This window comes from Sminthopsis crassicaudata, chromosome 2 (genome assembly GCF_048593235.1).
Source record: "Sminthopsis crassicaudata isolate SCR6 chromosome 2, ASM4859323v1, whole genome shotgun sequence".
NCBI classification, from domain to species: Eukaryota; Metazoa; Chordata; class Mammalia; order Dasyuromorphia; family Dasyuridae; genus Sminthopsis; species Sminthopsis crassicaudata.
Window position 1 is genome coordinate 256,180,741 of NC_133618.1, and position 27,289 is coordinate 256,208,029.

The 27,289-nt window shown below is 36.3% G+C and overlaps 1 protein-coding gene across 13 annotated transcripts in view; it reads left to right on the forward strand.

The window, feature by feature from the left end:
* Positions 1-20,934, forward strand: part of MYT1 (myelin transcription factor 1) — a 195,430-nt gene extending 174,496 nt beyond the window's left edge. For 12 of the 13 annotated variants that reach the window (XM_074288940.1, XM_074288945.1, XM_074288942.1 and 9 more), the window contains 4 exons: positions 2,855-2,961; positions 5,221-5,324; positions 18,666-18,809; positions 19,834-20,934. In XM_074288940.1, the coding sequence (XP_074145041.1) occupies positions 2,855-2,961; positions 5,221-5,324; positions 18,666-18,809; positions 19,834-19,974 (496 nt within the window). In that variant the 3' untranslated portion in view covers positions 19,975-20,934. The remainder of the gene's footprint in view (positions 1-2,854; positions 2,962-5,220; positions 5,325-18,665; positions 18,810-19,833) is intronic. The other variant, XM_074288937.1, reaches the window with a different exon arrangement.
* Positions 20,935-27,289: the final 6,355 nt, after the last annotated feature.

The following is a 27,289-nucleotide window of genomic DNA, read 5'->3' on the forward strand; positions in this document are numbered from 1 at the left end:
ACACATGTGTATGTATATATACATACATAGACACATGTGTATGTATATATACATACATAGACACATATGTATGTATATATACATACATAGACACATGTGTGTATATACATATATAGACACATATGTATATATGCATACATAGGCACATATGGTATATATATATATATACATATATATATATATATATATATATATATATATATATATATATATATATATATATATATATATATATATATATATATGGTGTGTGTGTGTGTGATAGATCTGTCTCTAAATCCAGTGCTTTTTTCCCCCACTGTAAGGCACTGCCTCTATTCTTCCAAGGTAGAATTATCAGAGTAATCTCATAGTTAGTTACAACTCAGTGATACTACTCCTAGGCCAGAAAGGAATCCTCACAACATAACTGATAGTGTGGTCATTTAACCCCTACTAGTCCACCATGAACCAAGACCATTTCACTTTGATACAGCTTTTTGTTTTTAAGAAATTTTTCTTGTCACTAAACCTAAATTTGCTTTTTGCCAACTTCTATTTGTTCCTAGTTCTACCCTTTGGGGACAAATAGAACAAATCTAAAACCTCTTCCACATAATAGCCCTTCAAATATTTGAACACATCTGTGATTTCCTCTCCTCCTCCCTCTCCCCATCAAGTCTTCTCTTCTCTAAGCTAAACATCCTCAGTTCCTTCATCTAGTACTTAAATGACATAGACTCAAGATCCTTCACCTTTCTGTTTGTTCTCTTTTGGATCTCCCCAGTTTAGCGATGTTTTTCTTAATCTGTGATGTTAAGAACTTCAAAGATGGTCTGACTAGAGCAAAGTACAAATGACTATCATGTCTTTATTTTTGAAAGCAATTCTCTTCTCTACAGTTATTTTCCATCTTTTCTATTTTTATTATATGTGTTCTGATTTATAATTACAAATATATAAATCTTATACATAAGCTCCTTAAAGATGGGAACTATTTTAAAAATTATATTCCTAGCATTTATCAAAAGTGACTGGCATAATGAGTATGTAATAAAAATGTATTGGTACATTAACAAGCAGCCCAAGATTGTATTAGTTTTTTTCACCTTTCACTTCTATCTGATGACTCATATTCAACTTGTAGCCCATTCAAACCTCCAGAACAGAACAACTGCTATGCATCCTTGCCTCCACCATTTAGTATTTGTGGACTTGATTCCATATATGCAAGTCCAAGACATTACATTTATGCCTACTGAATTCCATCCTATTGGGTGCAGCCCAAAGCTCTAGCTTTCAAAATCCTTTTAGATCCTGACTTTTTTATTCATTGTGTTAGCTGCCCCTCCTGGCTTTGTGGACAATGGCCCTGGCATTGGGCATCAAGCTCTCCTGGCAGTCACATTGTGAATAGAGATAAAGTCTTCAGGATATTCCCACTGAGACTAGAATCAGAAACTCAGGGTTATCTCCCTTAGTTTGGTTTAGTTTTCAGGACACTCAGTGGAATCATGACAAGTAGTGTGGCATAATGAAAGGAAGACAGGACTTGGAGTCAGGAAGACAGGACTTGGAGTCAGGAAGACATGAATTAGATTTTCACTTTAGACACCTATTGCCTATTTACCTTGAACAAATAGTTTTATCTCTCTGAACCTCAGTTTTTGCATCTATAAAAATAATAATAATCATAGTCTCTACCTCATAGGATTGTTATAAGAACCAATTGAGGTAATACATAATATAATAACATAATGAAGTAATAACGACACAAAAAATGCTTTGTAGCATGTTTAACCTATATTGGATTGCTTGCTGTCTAGGGGAGGAGAAGGGGGAAAGGAAGGAGAAAAAAAATTGGAATACAGGGTTTTACAAGGGCTATACTGAAATTTTTCTTTACATATATTTTGAAAAGTAAAAAGCTATTATTATTTTTTAAATTCCCTTTAAAAAGTAAAGGAACACTTATAATAAAAGTCTTTGGTTCTAAAATAAAAACACTTTGCAGACTATAAAGCAATTTATATTTATGTGTTCTTTTGTTTTTAAGAAATTTTTCTTGTCACTAAATCTAAATTTGCTTTAAAAAAAAAAAAAAAAAAAAAACTTCTACTCCTTAGTTCTACCCTTGGGGAACAAATAGAACAAATCTACTAGATATTCTACTAGGGTGATGACAATGATGTTTTTAAGGCTACCTCAATTTCTTTTTTTTTTTTTTTTTGGAGGCTGGGGTTAAGTGACTTGCCCAAGGTCACACAGCTAGGAAGTGTTAAGTGTCTGAGACCAGATTTTGCTGGAACTCTGTCTTCCCAGAAATCAGCTGGAGTAAGGATCACTAAACGTCTTTATTCTTGATCTTTTACGGTCAAAGTCAGGGGGTTAGGCCTAGCAACCTCACACACACCTTCCTTCCTCAACCATCCAGAGAGACTGAATCAGCTTCTGCATCTCAATTCCTCTTCCTCCTCCTACTCCTCCCACACATATCACTTCCCCTCTTTGTCCCACCAATCAAGTCAGCACAGAACAGCTGGGGAGGGTCAACCTTCAAACAAGTTAATAGGGAACTGTCCAATTGGCAATTACTCTCACGTGCTTCATTATCCAAGTGCATTGCTCAGTTCTAGCCCTTTACAAGATTTGAACTCGGGTCCTCCTGAATTCAAGACTGGTGTTCTATCTACTGTGCCACCTAGCTGCCCCAACTACCTCAATTTCTCAAGGCTCTTTTCATGGGATTGAGCTGAAACCCTGAGGACTATCTCACTGGTTTGGGGACAGTATTCTTAAGACTTTCTCTCTGGGATTGGGCTTAAGATATTAGAAACATATTTGTGATGACAATTTTGTCTTGGTTTATTCCTAGTTTATCAGGCTGTCCCAGAGCGACTTTTGCGGGAAAGAAGGGAAAACTCTCAGGGGATGAAATTCTCGGCACAAAATTCAAGACCAGTGACGGTAAAGATCTTTATGGTATAGCAAAATTTAGCTGTTCATTATATACAACATTGTGTAACAGCCTAAATTGCTAATTAATTTATAGAATTATGAAATGGGAAGTCATACACTTTGGGTCCTTGCAGGGAAAGACCACAATGGCAGCAAGAAGTAAACCTCCTATTACACTTAAACAAGGTATAGACGGTTTGGGGAATAGAAGGGACAGGGGCAAATAGCAAAAAAAAAAAAAAAAAAAAAAAAAGTAGAGAGACATGACATAAAGTGAACAGAGACAGATATCATGAGGACAGAGATAGAGTGGCACAAGGAAGAAGACAGTGTGGGGATGAGAATGAAGAGGGGAAGAAGCACAGAGAGTAATTCACATAACCGAATTTTAAAGGTGGGAGCATTCAGTGTTATGTATCCAAATGGAGGTAGAAGAGTTGTGGGGAGTAGGTTTTTGGGGTCTCATTTTTATAGTGTTTTGATAAACTTCAGATTTATTCTTATTTGTGCCAACCTGGGGATAGTTCATGAACCCATCTCAATGTTATCAGCAACATCTGGTGTTGTGCTGGTCTTCCTACAACTATTTAGAACTTACCCAAGATTTACATATTCTAAGACCAGAAGTCCCTGACAGCAAGGCCTAATTGACTTCCCCTGATTTAGCACTTAGTCTCAAGATGTGTATGATTAATATATGATACAGTTTCCAAATTAATAATATAAATATGAATAATATAAACAGAGCCTAGGAGAGGTCTCAGGCCAGAGCCTAGTGACATATGAATGTATTTCGGAAAGGAAGACATTTATTTTATTTAATAAATAAGTCTGAAGAGAATAAACGTGGTAAAATGGATATAAAGCCAAGTCCAAGTCAAGAAAATCTGGGTTCAAGTTCCCACCTCTAACATAAACTAGTTTGAACTCTGAGCAAATCACTTAAAATCTCAGTATGTCTGGCAGCTTTCCAAGATTACACATTATTAATCAGGGGTTAATCTGCTTTGGTAGCAGGTATTTCCTCACCAGGAGTTCCCAATATGATATTGAAATAATAGACCTAAACAACAACTACAAAATTACATACTGACAAAATTAATTGTGAAAAAGTAGATGATTTTTTGGGCTATAAGCATTCTCCCAATGGTTGGCAGAGATCTAATTATTGTTTCATAGCTGAAGGGAGGAAGAAAGGGAAGAATGGAAAGAAGGGAATGGAAAAGTTTGGACTAACATGTGATTTATTTCCTTGATATAGGGGACTACAGGGAGGAAACCCTTCTTCTTCCAATATAGATCAGCGTGGTTTTAGAATTAAAATTGTAAAGAGTTGCCTGGGGTACTGAGAGGTTATGTGACTTGTTCAAGGTCTTACAGCCAGCATGTCTTAGATGAAATCTGAAATCTACAACTATTAAACCCAATCTTTTTGAGTCCATATTTTGGAAGGGAGCTAACTTTTCTATATAGGACTCTCCATTGTTCCCCAACAGTTAATTTTATCAATTCTTTGTATCCTGCAAGCCAATTTTCTCATTACAAACATACAAAATTTCCCTGCTTGGTTGCAAAGGTCCTTCATGGCAAAAGAGAAAAGCTTGCTAAATTGGGAACCATCTGAAAAATCATTTTTGTCTCTATCTCATTGTAGATTATTGCCAAAAATAAAATTATAGAATGAAAAATGGCCACTGAATGGTCACCATGCTATTCCTTAGTGACCAGCAGTGAACATGAATCAGAGAAAACTAACTAGGATCTACACAGTCTCCACAAAGGAGTTTCTACTCTTTACTTCTGAACTTTACCCAGATTCTTAATCAAAGAATTTCAGCCTTGGAAGGAGCTTTAGAGGTCATCTAATTCACCCTCCCTTTCAATGCAGGATAATTGTATTAAATGTAATTCTAAGAAAGCTTCTGAAAGGCAGGAGTTATGAACTAAATTAAGGTGTGCCTGAGCCAGTCTGGTGCCCAGGGAAACATCCAGATACCTCAGGAAAGCACAGTTGTTAACCTGTTCATTTATCAATTTTGCCTGCTTGGCTGTAAGCTCCTCAAGAGTAAAGACTGTGTCTTTATCATGGTGTACTCAGAGGCCAACACAGGGCCCTGGTCAGAACACTCAAGAAACATTCTATTTATGGAATTAAGTTAAATTTTAAACATCAAAGTAAAAAGCAAATGACATGTGTCAAATGATGGGATTGAATCTCATGATCTCTGTCTAAGTCCTGTCTAGCTCTGAACATCTGATGCAATGTGATTTTTTTTCCTACAGTGCTTGAGAATGATGAAGAAATCAAACAGCTAAACAAGGAGATCAGTGAACTAAATGAGTCCAACACAGAGATGGAGGAAGCCATGGTAAAACTACAGTCACAGGTAGGTGTTCTTAGTCCAGCTTTCTTAGCCTCCCCTTCTTTGACTTGGGCCACTGCTCTTTCATTTCTTGACATTTCCTCATACTATCTAGCCCCATCTAAACCCACCAGATTCTTAGCTCAAATCAGAGAAGTGCTGAAAATACAAGCAGAGATATCCCAACAAGACATGAAGACCAGGTGAGCTAAGTTTATGAGCAACTGTGGTACCATTTGGTTAGTTTGTAGAAATTGTGGTAGCCAGGATTTTGAATGAAGAGCATAGCTTGACAAGTAAGTCAGCTGCAACCTCTCTCATGGTCTTTAGTTGGATTTGATTGTCTAATTGTCCCCTAACATATCATTTGGCACATAGTAGGGACTTTCAGTATGTGTGGTTGTTGCCCTTTGTGCTCAAAGAAGACCAAAATGACAGGGTCAAGGTAGAGTGTGTCCAACTATGACTGATCAGACCCTTATGAGCTTGGAAGGCTCTTCCACAGGTCAAATACTAATATTCATATTAACATTTGGAGAAGAGAGGTCTCTAAATTTATTCAGGTAACATTTCTTTTGAGCTGCTTTAATTTTGCTTTGTTCACAGCACAGTGCCTTCTTTGATGTAGGCATGCCATGCTGAGCAGTCCTGCACCAGCCATAAGTCACTATCATTCCCAAAGTTCTTTGAAGAGATCTTGAGAGTGTTCTTGTATTGCTTTTTCTGACTTCCATGAATTCTCCATAAAATAGTCTTTCCTGAACAACTGTATACCCCAATAGGAACATACATACTTGTCTATTGACTAATACAGTATAGTCAAGTTTCCAATCTAGAAAAAGGTGTGCCTTTTTGGTCTGGAAATTTAGAGAAATTTCTCTAATGTAGAAATCTCTCTGTTTTTTTTTCTTTTTTTTAATTTTTATTTTATTTTATAATTATAACTTTTTTTGACAGTACATGTGCATGGGTAATTTTTTACAACATTATCCCTTGCACTTACTTCTATTCAGATTTTTTCCCTTCCTCCCCCAACCCCCTCCCCCAGATGGCAGGCAGTCTTATACATGTTAAATATATTACAGTATATTCTAGATACAATATATGTGTGTAGAACCGAATTTCTTGTTGCACAGGAAGAATTGGATTCAGAAGGTAAAAATAACAGTTTATACTCATTTCCCATTGTTCCTTTTCTGGATGTAGCTGATTCTGTCCATCATTAATCAATTGGAATTGGATTAGCTCTTCTCTATGTTGAAGATATCCACTTCCATCAGCATACATCCTCGTACAGTATCATTGTTGAAGTGTATAATGATCTTCTGGTTCTGCTCGTTTCACTTAGCATCAGTTGATATAAGTCTCTCCAAGCCTCTCTGTATTTCTCCTGTTGGTCATTTCTTACAGAACAATAATATTCCATAACATTCATATACCATAATTTACCCAACCATTCTCCAATTGATGGACACCCATGCATCTTCCAGCTTCTAGCCACTATGAAAAGGGCTGCCACAAACATTTTGGCACATACAGGTCCCTTTCCCTTCTTCAGTATTTCCTTGGGATATAAGCCCAGTAGTAGTATGGCTGGGTCAAAGGGTATGCACATTTTGATAACTTTTTGGGCATAATTCCAGATTGCTCTCCAGAATGGTTGGATTCTTTCACAACTCCACCAATAATGCATCAGTGTCCCAGTTTTCCCACAGACCCTCCAACATTCATCGTTATTTGTTCCTGTCATCTTAGCCAATCTGACAGGTGTGTAATGATATCTCAGAGTTGTCTTAATTTGCATCTCTCTGATCAATAGTGATTTGGAACACTCTTTCATATGAGTGGAAATAGTTTTAATTTCATCATCTGAAAATTGTCTGTTCATATCCTTTGACCATTTATCAATTGGAGAATGGCTTGGTTTCTTATAAATTAAAGTCAATTCTCCGTATATTTTGGAGATGAGCCCTTTATCAAAACCTGTTTTTTTTCTTATATGAGACAGTAAGGCAAATAGGGAAATACTGTACAGTGCTTACATTTCTTTCTCTCAGATATTTCATAGGTTCTAATAATATTGATACTTCTCCAATGGTGGGGGAGAAGATCAGCTTCCCAATAAGAGATGAAAGATCAGTTAAAAGTTTCTCAGGCTGCATTACAGTGCATTCTGAGATTCATCCTTATTACTCTACAAGGCAATATGTAATTGGTAATAGGTGCCTTGGACATTATAGCTCCGTTAGCCTAATAGAAACAATCAGACAATCAATCAGAAAGCATTTATTATTTGCCTATTATATGCCAGGTACTATCCTAGGCCCTGGAAATATAAAGACAAAATTGAAACAACCCTTGCCCTCAAGGAGGTTATAGTTCCTCAAAGGAGACAACATAAAGTTATATGCAACCACCAAAAAATACAAGTTAATTTTGGACAGAAGACACTAAGAACTGTGAGAATCAAAGTATTATCACATAGGATTCAGCAGGCTGGTTCTTTCTGATTGGTGAAAAGGGACTTAATCCGACCTGGTAGTTCAGACAGCAACCAACAAAGAGACCATCAATGAGAAGAAAAGAAGTATAAGAGGTCCATATAGAGTGCTAGGGCTAGAATCAGGAGAGATTTACTAGCTGTGTGACTTCACTTAACAGTTTGCCTCAGTTCCTTATCTATAAAATGATCTGGAGAAGGAAATGGCGAACTACTCCAGTATCTTTGCCAAGAAAATCCTCAATGGAATAATAGAATTGGACATAACTGAAATGACTCAACAACAACAATAAAAATGTCTGCTTAAGAACAGGGATTGGGGCCCAAAGTAAAATGATTAGAAATAGGCACTAATTGGTTCCAGGGTCTCCAGGAATATTAACCTTTTTTATATGAATTGTGTCTAGCTAGGCCTCCTCAATCTAATATTTATGTAATTGATTTTTTGAAACTGTGTAAGACTAAAATCATGACTATATTAAATCTTCTTTTACTGGATTTCAACTATGATAGGATGTAGCCTATTGGAATTTTTTTGAATCCTAGCTTGGTCATCAAAGGTGTTGTGTTAGCTTTCCCTCTCAACTTTGTATCACCTAAAAATTCAATAATCATACCATATCTGTTTTAATCCAAGGCACTTATAAAAATGCTGAAAAGAACAGAAGCAAGGGCCATCCTTGAAATACTCCACAAGAATCTTCCTTTTAGTTTGATATCAATCCATTAATGACACTGGTTTCAGACATTCAAACAATTCTAGAATCCATTCTATCACCTACCCTATATTTCTCTATCTTTTCATTCTTTTAATACATATTTAGCTAGCAACTACTACTGTATTTAGAATACTATATACTATAAGACATTTTTTAAAAAGCTTAGCTTAGACATGTTTCCTACTCTCATAAAGATTTTACTCTAAGAGGAAAATAAAACACAAAGGTAGATAGCTGTAAATTAATACAAGATATTTGATTAAGTGCATTAGAAAGTTGCATAACAAAGAGCACTGGGAATGGGGTGTCCAAGGGTGATGCTCATTACATATGGGGGAATCAAAGAAAGTTTCTTCAAAAAGGTAGAATTTATTTGCAAGTTTAAAGAATGAGTAGAAATTCTGCAAAGAGAAGTAAAAAAGAGATACCAGACACAAGGTAGAGGCATGAGCAAAGACACAGAGGCCAGAAAGCATGGATTGTGTTAAAAAATCAAGGAGTATTGATTTCAGAAAACCTGAAAAGACTTACATGAATTGATGTTAGTAGAACCAAAAGAACATTGTACACAGTAACAAAATTAGGTGATGGACTTAGCTCTTCTCAAAAGTCAAGGAGTTATTCAGTTAATCTGGAGTGTAAAATGTATGGAAGGAAGTAATGCTAAAGGAGCTGGGAATCTGAACCTAGGTTCTCTAATTCCAAATTTAATTCTTTTCACTATGTCACAACTATAGGTAAATTGTAAGTATTCTATACTATCTATAGGCTACATAAGTTATACATAAGCTGTATCAGTTTGATGGAACTAGAGATTAGGAGAATGGATGTACAGTGTGAGAGTTGTTGTGGACATAGAACTTGGTGACTAAATGGGCATGAGAGATGGGAAAGAAGGAAGTAAAAGATGACCTCCAATATTATAAATGAGAGTGACAGAGTAAGGGCTGATGCCATATACAGAAATAATAGAGTCAGAAGGATGTTATGGTATGGAGTATGGACTACTCATTCTTTAAATTTGCAAACAAATTCTACCTTTTTGAAGAAACTTTCTCTGATTCCCCCATATGTAATGGCATCCCCCTTTGACACCCCACTCCCAGTGATCTTTGTTATACAACTTTCTAATGCACTTAATCAAGTATATTGTATTAATTTACAGCTATCTATCTTTGTGTTGTATCTTCCTCATTTTTGAATCTCAAAAATTTGAGGGGCCAGTAAGGCATCCAGGTGATATCTTAGAAGAAGCTGAAGAAGAAGATGTAGAAAAGGTATTGAAAGAGAGATTGAAAGTCACCAATGTAGCAGTTATCCTGAGAAATTTTGAGTAGTGAAAAGGGGCCAAGTGAGAAGGCACATATTAAATAACCACAATTCTCTCAATGAAGCAAGAAACTATTATTATTAGTTTCTGAAATTAGTCTGAAATTAGTTTCTAACATTTATATAGTGCTTCAAGTGCCAAGTGCTTTACATATTTGTTTTCTGTGCTCTATATGTATATATATACATATACATATAAACGCTGTATGTATGTGTACACACTTAATCCTCACAACAACCTTGTGAGATCAGTATCATTATTATTTCCATTATACAGCTAAAGAGTTGTAAAAGATGTCATGTCCTAAGGAGAGAATCAGTTTTCTATTAAACTAAGAAAATGGAGGGAATCAGTTGAAGAGTTTGAGGATGTTGAGTGGTTTATTGAAACTATAATCTGAAAATATAAACTATGATCAGACCAATTCCAATAAACTTGTAATGGAGAGAGTTACCTACATCCAGAGAGAGGACTATGGGAACCTGAATGTGGATTCCAACATAGTATTTTCACTTTTTTGTTATTGTGGTTTGCTTACTTGTTTTTTTATCTCATTTTTTGATGTTTTTTTTAAGCATGATAAATGTGGATTAACCTTGCTGTCTAGAGGAAGGAGGAAGGAGGGAGAAAATATGAGCACAAGATTTTGCAAGGGTGGATGTTGAAAACTATCTTTGTATGTATTTTGAAAAATAAAAAGCTATTATTTAAATATATATGTATATATATTATCATCTGGATTATAAATGCTCTTGTAGGATGGACTAGGAAGTTATCAAACTGTATTGGAGTAAGATGGGAAGTGGTAGACCTAATGAGAAAATGCTGAGAGTTTGTCAGTCAATAAACTGCCAATTATGTGCCAGGCATTGTGCTAAGTGCTGGGATAGAAATATAAAAATCTTCTCCTTTCTAATGAGGGAAGACAACACATAAGCAGAGATACCCGGTGTAAGGGCACAATGAAGTCCAATCCAAAGAGTATAGCCATGTGGGAAATGAAAAAAAAATGACTGGCCTAAGAACTCTCTTTAAAAAGAGGCTTTGGGGTAAGTTCTTTGCTCTGTCCTCCAAGCAGAAGGACAGAGGGTACGGATGAGGTGTGAATACCAAAACTATTACAATCTCAAAACATGAGTTTTCTGGGCTCATGATGGAAAAAGATCATATGGAAAGTGTTTGCACTTAGTCAATAAGAGGATAGAGAGTTTGGTTTAAAGTCAAGAAGAACTGGGTTCAAGCCTTGGCTTTCATACATACTGGCTGTGTAAACCTGGGCAAAACATTTCACTTCCCAGTGTTACAACTCTTTAATACTATAAGTTTCCGAGTATTATATTGATTTGTATTGATTAAATATAACTACAAATAGAGGAAGAATCCTCACCTGGAAATTCCTATAACAATGAAATCATGGGTCCAGACCACTCCCTATCAAAAAAAAAAAAAAAAAAAAAAAAAGTCATGCTACCTATTCTCTAGGCAATACAATACAAGGTATTATGAACACAAGAGAGTATATTCCAAGCATCTAATCCTAAATGTCTTGAAGGCACAACAACTGAACCCCATCCTCCTGAATATCATCCATCTTGCAAAATGACTTTTGAAGCAACTCATCACTGGGCTAAAGGTCACCTATGGGATCTGCCAAGAGAACTTCTTAGGTATACCCATCTCAATACATATTTATAGAATTCTGTGTGGTGAGAACACAGACTAAATCAAAGAACTGAGAAGTAATTCAGGGAGGGGTTTGCAGTCCCTGAACATTAAGAAAAGGACAAGCAGGGGGTGGAAACAATTGAGTTTTTTGCAGGGAGGGGAAATAATAAATAACCAAAATGTGGTTAATACTTATCCTTTGAGATGTTGGGAATTTTTGTGATCCTGTAGAATTCTTCAAACAATGTCTTCCCCCAAAGATAAATTGTTATGCATAAAGAATATGTTGGCACTATGGTATTTGCAAATAATCTCATAAGATGGTCTTTCTTTACTCAGCAATCTGTATAAAAATGGTTTACTTTAATTAGCCCTATGAAGGATCTTAATCAATTATAAAGAAACAGAAATAAAATCTATTCCTGGAGCTCTCCAACTAAAGCCAGGCACCCCTCCAAGTCTGCTCATTTACCTAGGCTTCACATTCCCTAATAGCTCCTTATAACCCAGGAGCCAGAAACAAAATCATGAGTAATGGCAGCAACAGCTCAATGCTACCCAGTCTTTCAGTATCTGTAAATCTTTTTTTGAGGCCCCCTGAAATCTTCCTTGACTGTAATAGCCTTAGATCATATTGTGTTACTATAGTATCCTCTCCTGGGAAGAGGGAGTACAATGCAAATGACTTCAAAGGACAAATAGTTTGAACTCTAGTAGGGCATCTTGGGAAAGGTAGTCTGCATATCCATAAAACAATTGCCTGGTTTAAAACATCAGAAACCCTCCAAGTTTCAAGCTAACAGTCCAGAAAATGCTGGGGACGCTGAAATGGACTCTCTTCCTTGGCATCCTGTTCTCGTATTCATTGGTTCATTCTCCCATCTGTTTACTCAAAGGCATTTCTATTTTTGAATCTAGTATAAAAGGGGGAAGCAAAACTGGTACTCTATGTACCAACATGAATTTGATACAAAAGAGGTGATTGAATCCTACTTGGAGAAAGTTGTAGTAATAAGCATGGGAGAAATACAGCACCAGTGAATGACCAGAATAGACTAGTATATTAAGCTGAGAGACCAATATTCAAACCTTGTTGGAACATAAACAGGCTTTACAAGATGGTTAATTAGCCACTTATATTTCTCCTCTGTTGGCATGTCGACGTGTCTGATCCATCAGCTAAATTTGATCTTTTCAGTTACCTTTTCCCAATCCTGACTCTTCCCTTGTCATAAGCCCATTTGGGTCAATGCTTAGATACTCTTTCTTGATAATCAAACATCACAGTAGAGGTGCTTCCCCTGGTTTTCAGCCACTTCCTCTCTAGGCAGTAGGCAATGTCACTAGTGCAGCTAAAAATTCATGATCCTGCCCCAAGTCATTTAATTGCTCTAGAACTCAATTTCCTTTTTCCTCTTTTGCACTAGATGTAAGGGAATCCCATCTATCTTTTTAGTTTTCCTTACCCAGCTGATTCCATCTTAGAGATCGCTCAGTGTTTGATAATCTTCCTAAGAGATCTTGAAATCCAAGATTTAGAGTTAGAAGGGATTTTTTAAATTAATTTTTATTTTATTATTTTTCAAAACATATGCGAGGACAATTCTTCAACATTAGCCCCTGCAAAACTCTTTGTTCCAATTTTCCCTGATTCCCCCATGTCTTCCCCTAGATGGCAAGTAGTTTAATATATGTTAAACATGGAACAAATATATGTTAAATCCAATATATGCATACATATTTATACAATTATCATGCTGCACAAGAAAAAGGGGCAAAATAAAATACAAACAAACAACAACAAAAAGAGTGAAAATGCTATGTTATGAAACACATTCAGTTCCCACAGTCCTCTCTTTGGGTGTAGATGGCTCTCTTCATCACTGAACAATTGGAACTGTTTTGAATCATCTCATTGTTGAAGAAAGCAATGTCCATCAGAATTGATCATCGTATAATCTTCTTGTTGCTGTGTATAATATTCTCCTGCTTCTACTCATTTCACTTACTATCAATTCATGTAAGTCTCTTCAGACCTCTCTGAAATCATCATGTTGGTCATTTCTTACAGAACTATACTATCCCATAACATTCATATACCATAACTTATTCAGTCATTCTCCAACTGATGGGTATCTACTCAGTTTCTAGATTCTTGCCACTACTAAGAGGGCTGTCATAAACATTTTTGCACATGTGAGTCCTTTTCCCTCCTTTAGATCTCTTTGGGATATAAGCCCAGTAGAAAAACAACTGGATCAAAGGGTATGCACAGCTTGATAACTTTTTGAACATAGTTCCAAATCGCTCTGCAGAATAGTTGGATCTGTTCACAGTTTCATCAACAATGTATCAGTGTTCCAGTTTTCCCACATTCCCTCCAACATTCATCATTATCATTTCCTGTCATCTTAACCAATCTGACAGATATGTAGTGGTATCTCAGAGTTGTCTTAATTTGCATTTCTTGATCAATAGTTATTTGGAGCACTTTTCATGTGATTACAAATAGTTTCAATTTCTTCATCTGAAAATTGTCTGTTCATATTTTTGACCATTTATCAATTGGAGAATGACTTAAACTATTATAAATTTGAGTCAGTTCTCTATATATTTTAGAAATGAGGCCTTTATCAGATTCTTTGGATGTAAAAATATTTTCCCAGTTTATTGTTTCCCTTCTAATCTTGTCTGCATTAGTTTTGTTTGTACAAAAACTTTTTAACTTAATATAATCAAAATTATCTATTTTGTGATCAATAAACTGTTTTGTATTTTTGCTCATTTAGTTCCTGACTTTCCCTTGGCAGATAGTTTCCCAAATATTTATACTATTGACAGTTATTTTAAATGGAATTTCTCTTTGTATCTCTTGATGTTTAATTTTGTTAGTGATATATAAAAATGCTGATGATTTATGTGGATTTATTTTGTATCCTGCAACTTTGTTAAAGTTGTAGATTATATCCAATAGTTTTTTAGTTGATTCTCTAGGGTTTTCTAAATACATCATATCATCTGCAAAGAGTGATAATTTGGTTTCCTCATTACCTACTCTAATTCCTTTATTCTCTTTTTCTTCTTTTATTGCCAAAGCTAGCATTTCTCATATAATATTAAATAATAATGGTGATAGTAGGCAACTTTGTTTCATCCCTGATCTTACTGGGAATGGTTCCAGTTTACCCTATTACATATGATGCTTGCTGATGGTTTTAAATAAATGCTACTGACTATTTTAAGGAAAAGTTAGAAGGGATCTTAAAAGTCATCTAGTACAGAATCATTTTCCATGTAAAGAAAATGAGGGCCTGATAGTTTCCATGCTTTGTCCAAAATAACACATCTAGTAAATGGCAGAGGTCACATTTGGATCCAGTTCTTTTGATTCTAAATCTAGTGTTCTTCCCATTGCACACTATTTATCCTATTCCCATGCTGAATTAGATTGTATTAACTCTCCTCTTTGAGTTAAATTACTAGTTTCTAATCCTCACACCATGGTTAGAATATAGAACACCAGTTTTAATACAGGATATGATATATATGGCTAGAATAAAAATTCATGTGAAAAAGACTTAGGGGGGGGGGCGGAGCCAAGATGGCGGAGAAGAAACACACGACTCAGTGAACGTCCTCACTCCCTCACAACCAATTAGATAAATTAAGTCTCAAAATTAGCTCAGGACTGATAGATACCACAAGGACTGGAAGCACGACTTACCAGCTGAAGAGAATCTGGAGTTTCAACAGGAAAGGTCAGTTCTCAGGGGAGGAATAAGAAAGACCAGCACAGACGGTGGGGTAGGGGCACACTGCGCCCATTGCGCTGGGAAGGGCTCTGGGATCAGAGAAGCCACTGAGGTAAAGGAATCTGGCACAGGCTGTTAGCTCTTCTCTGCTAATTATTTGGCAGTTCAGAAGAGAAAGCCAAAATATTTTAAAACTCAGATTAGATTTTCCCCGACCCTGGGGGTGACTCAACAGACTCGGCACCAGGGGGTGTGGCCTCAGCTACCACCTGAGAATAGTTAAGAGATTGACAAGTGGGTGGATACGGCCAAGGCAACACACACTGCCTAGCTTAGCTGGAGGGAGTGGAACTCAGCTCCAGGAAGTCCCAGAGAAGCGGAACCTTTGAACTAGGGACCGTGGTTTCTGGCAGACACTTCCAGTTTGAGCGCAGGGGCTTCTCACGTCACCTGCTGCAGACATCCACTCCCCACCCGGACACATAGGCTGGGCTTCGTGCTGTCTTCACTATTCTACGCCCTCGAAGCACAGTAGTGCTAATCACCTCTGAGGCACTTCCAGGGAGGGGGTGGGGAACTCTCTCCCAGAGCTCTCTCTTAGCTCAGGCTCAGGAGCCGCTGCATCCATCCGGTCTGGGAGGAAGCTGGTAAAGAAGTAAATAATTTCCTACCCCAGGGACAGACCCCAAAAGATTTTTTTTAAGTATGAGCAAGAAAGCTAGAAAAACCATAGATTCCTTCTATACAGAGAAAGAGCGGGTATCCAACCCCGAGGAAGTTAACAGCAAAGATTCAGAAGATAACAACCTAAAGGGGAACGATTCCTGCCCCCCATCACATAACTCTCTCCTAGAAGAAGCTCTTAAAAAATTGAGGGAGATCGAAGAAAAATGGGGAAAAGAAAGGGAAGTTATGATAGAGAATAACAACGTCCTGAAATTGGAGTTGGAAAAAATAAAGAATTCACAGGAGATGCAGGGAAACAAAATTAGTGAATTAGAAAAGGTTAAAAAAACACAGGAAAGTAGGATTTCTGAATTGGAAAAGATAAAAAAGTCTCAAGAAAATAGAATTTCTGAATTGGAAAAAGAAAATAATTCTCAAAAAAAAAAAATTAGGGAAATGGAAAAAAACTCAATAGAGCAAAATAATTCATTTAAAAACGAAATTGGGCATTTACAAAAAGAACTAAAAACTGTGAAAGAAGAAAATAACTCCTTAAAAGTCAGGATGGAACAAATAGAAATGAATGATTCACAGAGAACCCAAGAATCAGTCAAACAAAACAAAAAAAATGAGAAGCTGGAGAACAACGTCAAATACTTACTGGGAAAATCTATAGACCTGGAAAATAGATCTAGGAGAGATAATCTGCGGATTATTGGACTTCCAGAAAACTATGACCAAAAAAAGAGCCTAGATTCTATTTTACAGGAAATTATCAAAGAGAACTGTCCAGAGATAATAGAAACAGAAGGGAAAGTAGATGTGGAAAGAATTCATCAAACTCCTTCTGAAATAGACCCTAAAAAAAGAACACCACGGAATATTGTGGCTAAGCTGCAGAATTACCACACAAAGGAGAAAATCCTGCAAGCAGCTAGAAAAAAACAATTTAAATACCAAGGTGCCACAATAAGGGTCACCCAAGATCTGGCTGCCTCCACATTAAAAGATAGAAGGGCCTGGAACCTGATATTCCGAAAAAGACTTAGGGGCACAGGATAGGGTGTTGAGGATTATAGACTCCATGTGAGTTAACAATGTAACATGGAAGTAAAAAAAATAATGCCATAGTAAAAACATAATATCTATAAAGGTGGAGGTGAAATTCTCATTGTCTTCTGTCCTGATTTTATGCCATTCCAGAGGCCTCAGAAGGACATTGTCAGGATAGAATGTGAACAATGGAAGGAGATGTGAGTTCCAAGGGGAATCTTTAAAAAAAAATTCATGAAAGGATTTGTTGGCAGAATTGGGGATATTTAACTGAAATAAGAGAAGGTTTAAGAGAGAGTAAGGTGAAAAACTATAATGATTATAAGGATTTGAGTGACTGTCATATAGAAGGGGCTACTAAAACTCATTTGCCTTGCCCCGGAGAGCAGAAATATGAATAGTGATTAGAATTTACAGAGGATTAGTTTTTAACTCCCTATAAGGAAAATATTTTTTTAACAAGTGATCCAAAAATGGAATGATAGAACTGGGGAGGAATTGAGACAGGTAAGAACATGGTGGATAGATTGCTCAATTTGGAATTAGGAAAAGCTGAGTTCAAATCTTGCCTCAAATTTTTATTAATAATAAATTATTATTGTTATTATTGTTATTAGAATCTTAAAATTTACTTAACTTTTCAACTTCAATTTCTTCATCTATAAAATTGGAGCAAAAAATAGCACCTATATCCCAGGACTGTTGAGAAGGTCATGTGGGAGAAAATACATAAAGCACTATGGAAAATTTAAAACATTACTGGATAAAAGAAAACATAAAATATAATTACTCATATTTCTAAGTTCCCAGTCACCAGAAGTCTTTGTTAGATTTAAGGTGTCACTTTTATGGAATGTTATAGAGAGGTTCTTGTTCAGGTACGGATTAGACAGATTTCTTCTGAAATATCATTCAACACTGAAGTTTTCTGACTCTAAAGTTAGGCAAGTTTAATGTGATAATAATTTGGACATTTTTTTGTTTTTAAATCCTTTTGAGACCTTTGAGGAACTCTCAAGCTTTTCTGAATTTCCAAATTAACCTATGTTTTCCTTAGAGATTACAAAATGATATGTCTATTTTAATATTTCTAGGATTTGGTAGTCCATCTAGGAAGCTCTTCCTTCTATTGACACAGATTATATAACTCCCTGATCCCAAAATTTGTGGTATAAAATCATAACCTCAACAACTCAATTTCACTCCCATGAAGAAGCCTGTTTTAGTGAAAATTAAAAGTCTAAACAAATAATTTTAAACTAAGTTCTGTAAAAATATTGCTCAAAACATCAGAACAAATAGTACTTCTATGCTGGCCCATCATTTTTTTCCTATTCCCTGTCTTTATTCACCCTCTCACTAGTTATCTGGTTCCCTTAACTGATGCTTAGGAAGACAAGTTTAAGGTATTTGTTCCAGTTAACATTTTTCCCCTGTCTTTAGCCTTCAAGGCCACAGGATGATAGACTACTGGTGCTCATCCCCAGGGGAACATTTACTCACTCCACTGCCCCTAAAGGAAACCTGAGTGAGCCTGGACCAAACCTCCTTTCCTTGTGAGACCAGAGGAGGCAAGACTGTGCTTACTATCTAATAGAAACACATGGATGAAGAATGTGAAGGCAGGTAAAAAAGGGAAATGATTAATTTTCTTTTATTTTATTTTCTTTCACTGAATAGATATCCACCATGGAGAAAAATCTCAAAAACATTGAAGAAGAAAACAAGATCATAGAGGAACAGAATGAAGCTTTGTTCCTGGAGCTTTCTGGCCTGAGCCAGGCACTCATCCAAAGTTTAGCCAACATCCGCCTTCCACATATGGTAAGGAGCCTTCACAATAACTCAATCCATTGGAATTGCACAAATCAGAAGTTAAAGTTACTGGAACTTATCTCTGCATTCTACTGACATGATTTATTGAAGCAAATCTAGGTTCTCTTCCCCCACAAAAATTTGTTTTCTATAAAATATAAATGTAGCCCATAATTAATATTATTTTTCAGTGTATACTTATGTATTTTTCCCCTTTCAAAGAAATTTGAATATAGAAATTTAGCCTACATGGTGGGGAAGCCTATATTTTGGCCAAGATAATGTATCTGCCTTTGGGATCCTTAGAACATATGTATCTGGAGCTTAGAATAAATGTTTCTTTTGTATTATTTCTGCTGATTCTTTTCTTACATCCACTGTTCTCTTCAGGGACTAGTGATTACAATCAGCAAACAGGGCATATGGGATCTTTAATCTTAGATAGACCAAAGGGAGCCGGGGAGGGATTAGAATTTTGCATCATCAAGGTCTCACAGTTGCTGTTAGAATGGAGCTGCTCCTATTCCCTTTTTAAAAGCTTGCAGCCAAAAAAAAAAGTAATAATAGTAATAGTTTTCAAAACAGCATGTTTGGCTTAATTTAATAAGATCCAATGGCAGAGATCATTTTGCCATAGCGTTGCTACCAAAAAAAAATGGGATTCTATGAATTAGTTCAAGTCAGGAATCACAATGGGCTGATATCTCCTTGTTCTCCATTTCTAAGAAATAATTTTTGGTAAATGGGAAGGGAGGTGGCAAAAGAAAGAAGAGAGGAGAAAGAGAGACCTGGGGAGGTTGTTTTGTTTTGTTTTGTTTTGTTTTGTTTTGTTTTATTCTCAGTGGAAATTAGAGACTTTCACTATAGTTTGTGATGGGGGGTTATATCTCTTGTCTCCTCCATTATTTATGTTTTCTCCATCTCTAAGTTAATGATGCCCAGAAAACCACTATAGTCTAGTTTTGGTAGGTGGAGAAGGGGTAATAAATATCAACAGCACAGATAACTTGCATTTGTTTTGTGTTAAAATTAGGATCCAATCAGTGAACAGAATTTTGATGCTTATGTCAACACCCTTACTGACATGTACACCAACCAAGAGTGCTACCAGAACCCAGAAAACAAGGACCTGCTTGAGAGCATCAAGCAAGCTGTCAAGGGGATCCAGGTCTAGTACTTCAGGAAACAACGTAGACCCACATCAAACGATCAATGACTAACTAAAGGCTATTAGAAGATAAAAACCTTCACTACCAAGTATTCAGGTTTACAAGTTGTGAAACTTGTTTAATGAATGAAAAGGACCAAAACATAACCGAGAGGCCATTTATAAGAAGAACTGAATCAAACTCCATTTTATTATTTACCTCCTAGTCCCTCTTGCAGATGGTAGGAGGTTTTCTTACTCATGGCAACACACTAGATGGGCATCCAGGATGGCACCCTATAATTGGCTGAAGAGTTTGGGACTTGAGGAGAGAGCATCCAAAGGGGGAAGATGTGGAGTTCAGTGTTACCTAAGAGACTGACCAACTTAAACACCCGATGTCTGTGACTGTGAAGATACAGCCCCCTTTCCCATTCATCCACAATCCTGTGCTGATGTAATGCAGCACCAGAGCTGCAAGTAACCTTTTGATATGAACCTCCTCAAGCCCTCAAACCTGAAGGTACTCAGATAGCCGCGGGGTGAAAACTGAAGTATTTAAAAAAAAAAAGTCCTTTATTTTTATTTTCTAAAAGAAATCCGCAGAGCAGTTCTGAATCTCCAGTGGAAAACGCAATGGAAAAGGTTCTCAGGGAAGCTTTTGGAGTTTGCAACTACAGTATTCCTTTGTCTGTCGTAACCACAAGAAAATAGCTGTTTAGGAATAGACCAGCGCCAGATATTTCACACCAATGCTCAGTGTGTCAGGGTCCACTGTCTATACTCTGGGAGATCTGCTTCCCTAGAGTTCTGGTTCTGCTACTTGTCAAGGCCATTCTGCTGGTGGGAGAGATGACATCTCAGCACCAGGAAAATATTTTTAGACATGATTAAAGATACAGTGTGCAAAGGCCCAAAGGGGTCCAGCAGAGACTGTGTCTCTGATTGGTAGCAGATTGTGTTATTTTTTTTTATTTAATTTAAAAATATATATATATATATATAATTTTTGGCAAGACTATTGGGAATAAAAGCACTGTTCCAAGAGAGAAAAATTTGGGTATAGATCTTCCAAAGAATCCCTTTAGTCCGCCACTCCATGACTGTAGCCCACTGCTCACTTAAAGAACTTAAATCACCACAATGTTCCTATAGGGATGCACCTCTAGTTTCACATCCTTAGGAACAAAGGAGAATCAGAGGGATGGTTCTTCCAAGACTGTAAAGAAATGCTTGATGTGTTGGCCCAAAGCCCACCCTACTCTCTACCCTTCCCACCTACTCCTTAGGCTCCAGATAGTGCAGGTAACCAGAATCTTTACTACAATATAGAGGTACTTGCTGTCATTTCAGAAATTTAAGAGTGATGCAAAACCCCACAGAGTCACAGTGTATGACATTCTTTACCTTTTCAGGCTTCTCTGAATAGCCACTGTGATCCACTGCACAGCCAAGCTGTTGCTTGAATTCCCTAGGAGAAATTGCTGTCAGGTAGAACTGATCTCTGGGCCATAGGTGACAGGGTGGTAATGGATGAAGGGTAAGGGGATAGGGGAGTAGGACGACATTAGATGTGTCAATAATTAATTTCCAAATACAGTATCACAAAGATTATACTTCTTTTAAGAATCCATTCAAGGTGCAAATAAATAAATAAGTAAGGAAAAGAAAATTTTAATGTGTTAAAAACACAATGTTCTTAACATGTAAATAGAGTCCAAATTGATGGTGACTGCAATTCAGAGTTAGTATTTAAAAGTAGAAAATTGCACTTCCTGGAAGAAAAAAAAAGTAGTTAGATTATTCTGTAAATTATTTAATTTTGGCAAGATGTATGTAATTTATATTCACAATACCTTATGTTAACATTTGCTATTTATTTAACATTTTTATTTATTAATTTTATACTATTTTAAACTAGATACCATACCAGGGTACCATGAGAAGAAAATAGATGGAAACAAAGAAAAATACAATGTTTTGAGCATAGTAGAGTCCACAACTGCAAAACAAATCTAGATATGGCTCCTAATTGTAATTTTGATGCAACCAAGTTATTTTATATATATTTTGTTATTTATTCTTTTAATAATGGGATTTTTTTAAAGATATTTTGTAACTGAGAAGTTTTGATAATTTGGGGTTTTTTTCATGGGAGGGGTGGGATCTGAGATAGACAATTTTTAGTTTTCTTTTTCCCCCCCTTTTTTTTTGGGTTCCTATTGTTTCAAACACTGATAACAGGAAACAAAAGATGCTGTATTTATTATTTATTTAATATTTAATTCAAATGAGGTGTGCTCTGGGTGTATTTATTTTGTCATGTTTGTGTGTCAGTTCTGTGATGACTGAGTAATTGTTTCTGTGAAGGAATACTGTTGATATTTCAATAATAAACAGTCCCGTTGAAAGTAACGGCAGGCTACCTGTTATTCTGTGACAACTCATACTATGATCCTCCTTCCTCAGGAAATGTATTAAATCCACAGGACTTCATGATATATTTGCAGGGTTGTTTCATAATAAAAGCCCAGTTCTGTTTGTGAATTTAGTAGCCCTGGTCTTTTTTAAAGTTAAATTAATATTGTAACCTAATTGCCAAAACTAAGATAAGTTGACTTTATAATGGTATTTATTGACTTTTTTTCTGTGAATTTTTAAAAGGAGAGGAGTGGGAGGTATTGCAAGTTTTCAGAGAAAGCTGCCATTTACAATCTGCATAATCATCCTCTCTAAGACTCATATTTTTCTTTCTAAAATATGGGAATTAGCCTAGATGACTCTTGGTATTATTTTCTCAGCTCTAAATCTTTCTCTCCATACAGCTAAAATGAAATCAGGAAAGAAACTTACATTTAGGTTTAGAAAAACTCATTTTATCTTTTCCTTTTTTCCACCCTACCTCTTTCTGACACTTCATTTTCCTCACAAGTCTGTTTGATTTTATGTTGGAAAAATTGGGAGTCAGTGGAAGAAGAGGGAAAGGAGAACCAAGAGTTTATCCCATTCAAGAGTAAGTAGCCTCATTTCCAGATCATACACAGCACTGGGATGGTTAGATCCCAATGGACCTTTCCAGCTGGTCCTTTTTGATTCTTTAAAGACTTAGTCCCTAGAATTAACACTCAAGATTTAAAGTGAGAATTTAAAATCTCATAGCAAACAAAAACAAAGCAATCAGAGATCTCCATAGATAAAAGTTAAGAATTCTTGTGCTATATTTTTGCACATGGAAATCCTCATTTAAACTCCCCAGACTGCTGTAAATCTGACTAGAATTGAAAAATACAGGATTTGGAAAGCCTCAAGGGCTTATATTTGTTTAATTTGAGAAGAGAAGTTTTAGTAACTCCAACATACAAGGAATTCTATCCAGTAATTCTAATGAGACCAGGACAGGAGGAAAATGATCTAAAAGTATGAGAATTAAAGTAGAATACAGGAAAAATTTCATGGAAAAAGTAGTAGTAAGCATTGGCATGGCTTTCTGACAGTGCTTGTGGGATTTAGAAATGATAGATTGAATTCAATTTAGAAGAACTTGAGAACTTTCGGATCTGAGGACATAATAATACAAGCAAGGTTATACAAGATCCAGGTCCTATAAGTTCAAGAGGCAATTGTTAAATTTGCACTATGAACATTTCATGTCAAAAATCAGAAATTTTACAAATCAGGACTTGATTTTTATTGTTTTACTGATTGTTTAGATTTAAGAAAGTGATGAAAATATAAATAATACAGGTCAAATTTTAAAATTTACTGCATACATTTTCCCCTTCACCAGGCAATTAATAAATATTTACCAGCAAATTCTTGTCTACAGGAGACAAAAATGGTTGACAGGTCTTTGAAGAGGATGATCCAAAGGAAGCATTTAATTCTAAATAATGCCTAGTGAATGAAGCAAGCTCCAGTCTGATGGGCCAAGGGCTCTTACTCTAATTCTAGATCCAGATACATCAGGTCTGTCCAAACTGAGTCAACAGCAATGATCAGACCACATCTAGGGAAAGCAAACCAACAAATATCTCTTTTTCATTCGAGAACCAGTGTAGGAGGGCAGCTAGGTGGTGGTGCAGTAGATAGAGCACCAGCCTTGAATTCAGGAGGACCCGAGTTCAAATATGACCTCAGACACTTTATACTTCCTAGCTGTGTGACCCTGGGCAAGTCACTTAACCCCAGCCAGAGAGAGAGAGAGAGAGAGAGAGAGAGAGAGAGAGAGAGAGAGAGAGAGAGAGAGAACCAGTGTAGGGTTTTGGTTTGATTTTTTTCCCCCTTTCCCATGGACTTTTTCCAGATTCTTTTAACCTTATTTTAGAAATAACAAATTGAAGTTAACTCAAGCTAACAGATATTTAGTATTAATAAGTAAGGTGTAAAAAAACTGAAAGGTAAAAAGAGTCAGGTTATAAATTCAAATAAAAAAATTTATATTTGGTCCTAGATGTGATAGATGATAGATGATAGGATTATCATTAGAATTGATTGAATATAAATGGGAAGGTATGACATGATCAGTCTTACATTTAAGGAAAATCATTTTGATAGTTGAGTGGAAAAGAGATGGCTAAGGAGAGAGGAGTTAGGGAGAGACAAATCTACAAGCTATTGAAACAGTCCAGGAATGATGTGATGAGTGCCTGTACCAATGTAGTGGCAGCATTTGAGGAGAGAAGGAAGTGTATATTAGATTTGCTGTGATAGCAAGCAGAATCTCAAATGGGTAATATATGTTGCTGGAAAGAAATTCAAAAGAGGTTAGGATAAGTTGAGTCAACAAGTATTTATTAAACACTATGTTCCAGAAACTGTATTGAGTGATGGAAGCAAATAGAGAAGTAAGAAAGGAACAAGAAGAAACAATAGGATTTGGCAACCAATTAGATATGGGGGAGATCAGTGGAGACTTTCTCCAGAGGAGTTGGAGATGACATCTAGATTGTGAGCCTACATGTAAGACCATGAAGATCCACAGTTGGGGAAAGTTAGGAAGAAGGGAATGTTTGTAGGGAAACATTCAGTTTTGTTCAGTCATGACTGAAATAAAGGTGGAGGTAGAGATAGAAACTCTTACAAGTTGGTGGTGTTGATAAATTAGGAGTCCAAGATATTTAAAAGAATATCAACACTAATTTTGAAGTCCCCAAATATGAGATCAATGATTGGAGTAAAAAGGAAGAATTTGAGTCAATCCTTAAATTCCTTTAGAAACATGGTAATTGGTAGATAAAAGCAACCAGAATCTCAATGAGTATTATAGGTGATTGGAGAAGAGATTAGATTAAGTCAAATCCACAATTATTTATTAAATACTTACTATGTTCCAGTCACTGTTCTGAGTGATGGAAGTAGACAGAGGAGTGAGAAAGGAGCAGTGAGGAATAAGTAGTATTTCTACTCCTCCTCCTGGCCCAATATGAGTGGAACTATGAGAAAAGATGCATCTAGAGCTAGAGAAGATGGCCAGAAATGCAGCTCCTTTTGATTGGAGTCAGGTTTCCATATAGGCAAGAAGATGGAAAAAAAGGTCTAATATAATATATAATATATAATATGTAATACATAATAATAATATGTAAGGTCTAATATAAAGGAGAATTTCTTAATAATAGGATGGAGAGTCCAAAGGACAACATGGAAGGAAAGGGCAAAGTGGGGTCCGGATTTGGCAGAGATGGATTGGGATGTGGAAGCAGAGAATGGTAGCAGGGGAAGAGTATTGTGGCTTCAGGAACTTCTGACTCTGAGAAACATGGACTGATTCAAAAGAGAGAATTTGCTTAGACCTTAGGTTCTAGCCAGGATGCTGACTTGATGTTCTCACTCTGTTTAGATGCAAAGAGTGGTGAAGTTCTGGTTCTAGACCTACATCCCAGTGACCAGTGAAGACTGTGTGTCCAGGCACTCAAAGGTTATAGAAAGGTGCTCCCCAGACCGGATGTTTACCTAATTCTCCTTGCCTCATCCCACTACATTCAAGAGAATTGGAGGAAGAGGGAAGATATGATGGCTCAGGTACATCCAATTCTGGGTGCCACATTTTATGATGGATATTGACAAAATGGAACTCATCCAGGGTAGGACAAACAGAATGTAGACCAGTTGAAAGAACGAGGGATATCTACCCTGGTTAAGGGGAGACTTGGGGGGACTTGATAGTTGTTCTCCAGTATTTGAAGGACTATTACATTAAAAAGATTTTACTTGCTCTATAAGTGGATAGAAATTGTAGAAGAGCAGATTTAACTTGGTGGAAGGAAGAACATTACAACTAGAGCTGTCCAAAAATGGACATGAGCTGCTTCAAGATTTCTACTTGAGGCCTTCAAGCAAAAGTTGTATCCACTTGTCAAAATTACATAGATAGAACCCTACTAATTGTGGTATGGTTAAAAAGAACACTAATACTGGTCTCAAAGGGCCAGAGTTCAAATCATGTCTCTGATGCTTGCTTCCTGTGTGGCTAGGGCAAGATACTTCATCTCATTGGGCCTCAATTTCCTCATTTGTAACATGACAGTGTTGGACTAAATGATCCCTGGAGTTCCTTTCAACTCATGGGATCTGTGATCTCATGAATCCTCTCAGTTAAATGAATAGGTGTCGGAGGTCTCTTTCAATTTTTGAGAATTATCATTTCCAAAAATATCACAACTGCCTACAGTTGTCCTGGGTTCTAAAGACAGAAGACAGACAAAAATGTCACTGAAATAATAGATGCCATTCTCTGTCCAAACACAGAGACGTAAGAATATAGTAGAAAGCAGGATATAGGTTGATAAGGTAGTTGAAATATGTCAAAGTCTAAAGAATATTGGATTCTGCAACAAAAGGTCTGGATTCCAATCCTGCTTCGATCAATTACTAACTGAGTGACTCAGAACAAGTCACCTTGCCTTGTTGGACCTCAATTCTCTTATCTATAAAATGGGGAAATCAATAGCATTACCTGATTCACAGAATTATAAGGATCAAATGGAATAGTATATATGAAATTCTTTATAAACATAAAATATCTTATAAGTGTGAGTTTATTATTACTATGTGACACAAACATGGAAAAATAGACAAGAAGACATGGGAGACGAGATATCATGTCTGTATAAGGTAAGATATGAAGGTATCTGATATGAATAGGGATGGTAGATTTGAGAACATTAATTATAGAAACAGAAAGGATGACAAAGGTAGGGAGAAATGGAAATTTGCAAAGGCAAAGTAAATGTGGGTAGGTCAATTCACATTTGGTGAATATGTGGTTTAAGGACTCTCAAAATATCTTTGCATTACTAGTTTAAAACATTTAGTTTCTCAAATGCCTCCTGGATACAAAAAT